The following is an 8310-nucleotide window of genomic DNA, read 5'->3' as shown; positions in this document are numbered from 1 at the left end:
TTCCAACAGATAACATTAATGTATTAAGTTTAGCTCCTGGTGAACATAATACTCCACGTGGATTATATGAAGACAAAGATTCGGAATACTTAGCATTTCCAACAATTTTTTGTGGTAAACGTAGAACAGCTAATGAAAATAGACATGTACCAGTACATTATAGTACTATATGTAAATGGGAATTACGAAGTTTTGACAAAAGAGTGGCTAATAATGTAACAAATCTGTTTTTCAAGTTAAAAAGATTGCATATTAAACAAATACAAGACAAAATTTTTATATCACTTAGAAAGTATTTTACTAATGGAAAAGTTATCACAGTGAAAGATATAAAAGATAACTTAGACAGCATACTACAATACCATGAAGGTTACAAAATATTAAAAACAATACGAAGTTCTCCTCCATATTGGGAAAATTGTAAGAAAGATTTATTTGCAATGATAAGGCAATTGGGGATTCCAACTTTTTTTCTAACATTATCAGCAGCAGAAACAAAATGGTACCATTTGATTAATATATTATTACGGATAAAAAAAAGAAAAGAATGTACAAGAGATGAATTCAAAAGTATGACATGGGAAACAAAATGCAGTCTAATACAGCAAGACCCAATAACATGTGCACGACACTTTGATTATCAAGTTAGAAAATTATTCAATTGTATTTTACTTCATAAATCAAACCCAGTAGGTAAAGTACTAGATTTTTTTTACAGAGTTGAATTTCAACAGAGAGGATCACCACATATACATGCATTACTTTGGATTGATAAGGCACCACAATACAACATACATAAAGACGACAAAGTAATACATTTTATAAATAAGCACATAACATGTACAAAGACAGAAGAGACACCTTTAAACAATTTACTTCCATTACAAAAACATGGTCATACCAAAAATTGCCGCATAAAACATAAAAAAACATGTAAATATCAATTCCCAAGATATCCAATGGCATGCACAATGATATTAAAGCCATTACAATTAGAAAACACTAACAATATGTTTAAAGAACACATAGATATTATTCATGCTACAATGAATACAGAACAATTTGCAAATTACACATATGAAGAATTTTTACAGCACATTCAAATAACAGAAGAGCAATATATAACATGCATTCAGTCACAAATAACTAAAACTACTATATTTTTAAAAAGAACACCAGCTGAATGTTTTATTAATAATTACAATAAAGTAATTTTAAGAGCATGGAAAGCTAACATAGATATACAGTATGTTTTAGATGCATATGCTTGTGCTGTATATATTGTATCATATATTAGTAAATCTCAGCGTGGTTTAAGTAAAATATTAGCACAAGCTGCAAAAGAAGTTGGCCATAATGTAAACATGAAAGAGCAATTAAAGTACATTGGTAATAAATTTCTAAATTGCACAGAAATTAGTGCACAAGAAGCTGCTTACCTTATATTGCAAATACCCTTAAGGAAAAGTTCAAGATCATTTGTATTTATTAATACAAGTATGCCAGAGCAGCGTACATATTTAATGAAAGACATTAAAACAATAAATATGTTACCAGAAACATCAACACAAATACAGTTTGACAATGTTATTAACAAGTACAGCAAAAGGCCAATAACATTAGAACAATGTACTTTAGCTGATTATGCATCAAACTATAATACTAACCAGAAAATAAACACACAGAAAAAAAAAAATACTTATGATGACTTACTTTTAGAAACTAACTTTTATAGTTCAGATGAAGAAGAAGTTCAAATAGATGAATTAATAAGTAACAAACACAGCAAAATGTACAGTGAACGTAGAAAAAAAAAATAATAAGATATAGACATTTCAATAAAATAAACGACCCAGAAAATTATTACAGAGAACTTCTAATGCTATACTACCCTTGGAGAATAGAAAACGATATAATTTCAGAAAAAAGTACATACTATGAAAGATACCTACAAGTACAAATAGAAGTAGATAGTAACTATAAATTATATAATAAGGAAGATACAATAATTAATACTGAAGAAACATGTAATAATGAAGAAATGGACACATCACCAGCATCACCCATACTACCAATAGTTATAGATAATCAAGTAACAACAACACATGCATATCAATCAGATACACAATATGATCTAGCATTAGATTTAGGAAGTAGAACAATTGCAGAAGAAGACTTATTAGTGAACAATATACTACCACAAGAAGAGTACAGTAATATTATGCAAGATTTAACAATGGAACAACTAAGTTTTGTTTACCATCACTTAAACTGGATAAAAACAAAAACAACATCTTTTTTTACTTTTTGTACTGGTGGTGCAGGAGTAGGCAAAAGTTATGTAATTACTGCACTATATCAAACTTTAGTCAGATACTATAATACAAAAGCAGGAGAAAATCCTGATAACATTTATATATTATTGACAGCACCAACAGGGCAAGCTGCACATAATATAAATGGTCAAACTTTACATAGTACATTTAAAATTCCAATCTCACAAGCATTAACATATAAGCAATTAACACATGAAAATAGAAGTGCACTACAATGTAAATTAATGCATTTAAAAGTTCTGATAATAGATGAAATATCAATGGTTGGCACAAATATGTTAAATTTTATACACAATAGATTGCAAGAAATAAAAGCATCTATTGAACCATTTGGAGGTATATCAATATTAGCCATTGGCGACTTTTACCAATTGAAACCAGTTTTTGATACATATATATTTGAAAACTCAAAAAATATGTATGGACCATTAAGTACTAACTTATGGCAAACACATTTCAAAATATTTGAACTTACCAAAATAATCAGACAAATAAATGATATGCCATTTGCACAACTACTAAATAGACTTAGGATTGGTGAGCAAACAATAGATGATATTCAAAAGTTGAAATCGCGTGAAATAGAACCAGATTCAAGTATACTACAGTCTATACCATATATAATGTTTACTAACAATGAAGTTAATGAAATAAATCATAATGTTTTGATGCAACATATCAAACACTATCCAATGTATACTACAATAGCTATAGATACAGTACCAGGAGACTTAAGTCCAGAAGTAAAAGAAGCAATTTTAGAAAAATTACCTACTAATACAAATCAAACTATGTCATTGGCAAAAACATTACATATTGCAATTAAATTACGTTATGATGTAACTTCTAATATTAATGTGAATGACGGTTTAACTAATGGTGCAACAGGCATAATTGAATATGTTGAAACTACAAATAATATCCCAATCATTGTTTGGATGCATTTTGACAATCAAAAAATAGGCACACAAACAAGACAACAAAATAAACACCTTTACAAAATGAACATTTCTGACACTTGGACACCAATATTACCGATATCTCGAACTTTTCAATATAGCAAAAAATTCATAACAATAGTACGAAAACAGTTTCCATTACGACAATCATCTGCACGTACTATACATAGAACTCAAGGTCAAACAATAGAACCATTATATATACATTTCGGTAATAGCAAAACACATCACTTACACTATGTAGCCATTAGCAGAGCAAAGTCTTTAAGTAACATATATATTAAAAACTTTAAAGAAGATAAAATATTAACACACTTTAAAGTGCACGAAGAAATGTTTCGAATGAGAACAGATATGTTATTACAAATTTCAATACCACAAATACATCAATACAACAAAAAATTCACAGTAATAGCACATAACATAAGATCACTACAAAAACATTTCAAAGCAATGAAATCTGATACTAATATATTAAATGCAGACGTGTTATGTTTAACTGAAATAAATATAACACACAAAACACCTATTGAAACATATAATATTGATCATTACAATTGTTTATTATTTGACAAATTTTACAACATGCACACAAAACATGGAATAGCTATATATTACAACAAACAACATGTTATAAATCCAATTTTTACAACAGAAGAACAAATTGACATTTTACAATTTACACAAATAATTAACAATACACAATACTTAATAGTCATTATATACAAACCACCAAAAGTTGCTATACAAACATTACTAGCAATTTTAAGTACGACATTAAATGCATATCCACATCATAAATACATCATAATGGGTGATTTTAACATTGACCTACAACAAACAACATACAGTAGCAAATTACTACAGAACTACATGAAAACAAATTTTAATTGTGAGCAGAAAATTAACACACCTACAATAGATTACAACTCTTTACTAGATCACATTTTTACAAATGCACATCCTACAAATTACGGAACATTAGAATCATATTACAGTGATCATAAACCAATATGGATAGCTATGTAATGTACTGTTTAACAATGTTACCTTATGAAAGTACTGTCTTTGCAAAAATAACAGTATTGACTATTAATATTTACATATTATTTTACAGATGATTTCCATTGAAGAATTAAAGAGCACCAATCAATTTGATTTCAAGCCATACCAGAAAGCGCTACGAGTCAATATCATCAAATGTTCACCTAAAACTTATTATCGAAATTCAGAACAAGAAAATAAAGTTTTGTATCATATGGCATTGGCTGATGAAAGTAGTACTATAAAAGCAACATGTTATAATGAGGATTACTATATGCAAACAAAAGAACAAAATGGATTACTTATTCGCAATTACATTTTCAAAAATGATATTTTGATGTTGACAAAGCAAACGAAAATAGCAAGAATGCCACCCCTTACAATTTCAGCAGGTATTATCCAGGAAGCGGAATGCATCCTGCAACCACCAGCCCCACCAGTATCTCCAATAAAAGCTGTTCGAGGAGCTGCTGTAAAGACACTCCTGAGTGTGTCAGGAACAATAACAGAAGTAAGCATTATTTTATTATTATTTTGCATGCAGCTATTTGTCTTAGTTCCTTTTGGCTAAAAAGAGTTCTTCATTGTACAATAAAATGTAATTGTTTAAATTACAAATAAAATGCAATGTTTATATGTAAACAAGTTTTACAACTTATAATTTTCATAAAATAATATAAAAGGTACTGTTTTATGATATTACTATTGCTAACATGCCAATATTTAAATAGAACAGTACACACAGATATACAAATATATGAGACAATTATTATACATTAATACAAGGTAAGTAAATTCTCTATACATTACCAAAAACAGAAAAATTCTATAACATATGCAACTTAACTGCAAATAATTTACTTGTTTCACATAACTAGTTGTACAAAAAAATAGATGTACATTGCTATCTGCAACAAGTAATTAATATGCAATTATTTTCTTACAAAATTTTATTCTGAACTATTTTATTATGTTAATTATACCCTCCAAAGCAACAATCAGCAACTATGATAAAGTAAGTAAATTATTTTATATATGTTACATAAATCCGAAACATAACAACACACAATACAAACAGTATTTACTTGTTTAAAATAGATACTTGTACAACAAATAAGATTGTACAATAATATCCAAAACAAGTAATTACTACATGTTCTACAATAGCTAAGAAATAAAATATATCAAGTACACCATTAACAGCTTATCACCAATTGCTGATCTTATTGTACGTCTTCCTCTACTTCTTTCCTCAATTTTGTTCCTTTTAACTCCCATCTCCATATCAATCCCTATAACTTTCCTTTCATTATATGTATAAAAAAAACAATATTAGCTTATGAGGAAAACTCCAAGCTGAGGAGACACTTTCTAACTCACAGTAGCAAACAATTCAAACACATGTTGCAATTCTATCAGCTTTGTAAAAGTTTTATGTATATATACATACAACATAAGTATTCGCACAGTATATTTATATATTTGATGCCTTATTAAACAGACTGCTACCATAGAAGAAAGGCTCCTATCCTCCAGAACTTCCCTGCATCCCCCCCAACTGCTCTGCTGACAACTGCTGTGTTATCAGCAGAGCAGTATGGGATGCCACCTCCCCCTACAACCACTGCTGACAGCTGCACCCAAAACAGAAAAAGCTCCTACCTTCCAGCACTTCCTGCCCATCCCTCCTGAAAGCTCTTCTGTTGCACAAAACATAAATGTCAATCGCAGCACCAACATACCAACAAGCTTAGCAGACTTCAACTTAAAAAAAGACTAGCTCCTACCCTCCAACTTTTTCCTGCCCTAACTACTAGGAGCTCATCTATAACACTAAACGTGATAATGTACAATGCACCTCCAAGACAGCAAGAGTATAACATACTCTTACCGTAAGCAAGAATATCTCCTGCTCTCATGCTCTTCCCTGCCACCCCTGCTGACATCTCTTATATTACATGCAAACTAAAGATGTCCAACACAATTTCAACAAAACAAGAGGCATGCACTTCTATCCAGAATAAAAAAGTCTCCTACGAGCTCAGCTCTTTCCAGCTGAAGTATTAACATTGATACTATGATAGTATTATATCAGCCTATGGAAAACTCTATGTACCATCAATGGACTTACTAATTACCAAAAGTAGAAATGTAGAAAGAGAAAAAAGAAAATTTAATCAAAAGAAAGATAAAATATACTAGCAATACATGAATGGATCTGTTAACTATAAACAGCAATAGAAGGTAAGTAACACAAATTATATCCACTTGCATTTGTACAAAAGTAAGCAAAACTTGCATGCCAAAGAATTAATAATTTTTGTTTCCATTATTTAATGTTGCAAATATAAGAATGTCTATAGTATGTTTCTGAATAATGCTGTGTACATATACAAAAAATTAAATTTATTATCCAAGATTCATTAAAGTATACAAAACTGCAACAAATGCCTACTTTACATACCACAGGCAGAAGATACTAAAACTATACTTGTTGGAGGCCAAGACACCAAAATAAGGAGCATTACAATTAATGATGCTACAGATTCAGTGAAGATAAGTCTATGGAGAGACGCCACTGATTTTACGGTTGAAATTGGGAAATATGTTCAGCTTACACATATGGCTGTACATGAGTACAATGGAGAGAAGATATTGAACACAACGAGACACACTACAATACAAGTAAGTAAATATTTTTAGCAATATCAAAATGCTATTAGAAAATTAAGAAAGATGTACTAAAACACTATTTCCATAGGTAATACAACCACCAAAAGAAAACATAACTGTTACATTATTTGGCATGGAAAAAACATACCAAGAGAAAAGCACAATGGTGGTGCAAATAGAAAATAATGAAAACTTGCAATCAATGGACATCAATAATACACCTTTGATGGACTTCTTAAACATTGAAACTGACACAGAAGATTTTGAAAATGCTTTAATGCCATTTTTGCCAATAACACTTAGTGTACTGTTTTGTAATGGTTGCATTACAGACATAATAAGAGAAATATAACTGCAATATAAACAATTGTTGCAATACCGCATACAAATTACTATAAAGTAACTTGAAGAGTTTGCATACTACTACTGATTACTTATGTTTGACTTTTTCAGATAGTTATTTGTATCCCAAAATCCATTTCTTGTTCATGTAACAGTAGTAAATGATACTTTCTTAGTTTGCAAAACTGTGCATATCTTTCTTAATAATTGCATTATTGAAAATACAGCACTTTATCATGATTGTACTATCACAAATACTTACAAAAATGTATCTGACAAAATACTAAAAAATTGCACTATATGTTGCTAGAATTGATCTACAAACATTATTGCCATAACAGTATTAAAAACACTAAAAAGTGACCTGATTACGTTGGATGATACTACTGATTACTTATGTTTGATTTTTTCAAAAAGTTATTTCTATAAAAAGTAATTTCTATTTCATGTAAATACTAAAATACTTTTTATGTTTGAAAAACTGTGCATTTTTGTGTTACTTGTTGCATTATTTAAAATATTGCACTTTATTGTCATAATACTTTAACTAATTGTTATTAGTAAAGTGTATATTAGAAAACATCCAAAAATTGCACTCTCGTTTGCTATAATTGTTTTGTTTATTTTACTTGAACCTACAAAATAAATACTTGTTTCATTGTTACTACTTCTTTTGCCTAAGGAATGTACATGCAGATTACCATATTATTTACCAAGTTAATTTTCAAATATAACTAAATACAAACTAAAAAAATGCTCAACATACAATTGAAACTATCTCAGTTCTAAAAGAATGCCAATAATATGTACATGTGAGTATATCTTTCTATATGTCATAAAAAAAAACTTTTTAAAGAACACTGTAGTTTGCCTGATTATTTCCTACTCAAAAATGCTAACTATAACATATCTATATAATTATTGATAATGTGTGAAATCATGTGTGTAAACAACAT

General features: G+C 29.3%; 1 protein-coding gene across 1 annotated transcript; it reads left to right on the top strand.

The window, feature by feature from the left end:
• The first annotated feature begins 4400 nt into the window (after positions 1 to 4400).
• LOC147730939 (uncharacterized) lies at positions 4401 to 7364 on the top strand. The gene is made up of 3 exons (XM_086958655.1): positions 4401 to 4850; positions 6809 to 7024; positions 7101 to 7364. The coding sequence occupies exons 1-3, from the start codon at positions 4413 to 4415 to the stop codon at positions 7362 to 7364; spliced, it is 918 nt and encodes a 305-aa protein (XP_086814781.1). The 5' UTR covers positions 4401 to 4412.
• Positions 7365 to 8310: the final 946 nt, after the last annotated feature.

Source organism: Lissotriton vulgaris, chromosome 2_1 (assembly GCF_964263255.1).
Source record: "Lissotriton vulgaris chromosome 2_1, aLisVul1.2, whole genome shotgun sequence".
Taxonomy (NCBI): Eukaryota; Metazoa; Chordata; class Amphibia; order Caudata; family Salamandridae; genus Lissotriton; species Lissotriton vulgaris.
The sequence above is the reverse complement of the archived record's forward strand: the minus strand, read 5'-3'. Positions and strand labels throughout refer to the sequence as shown.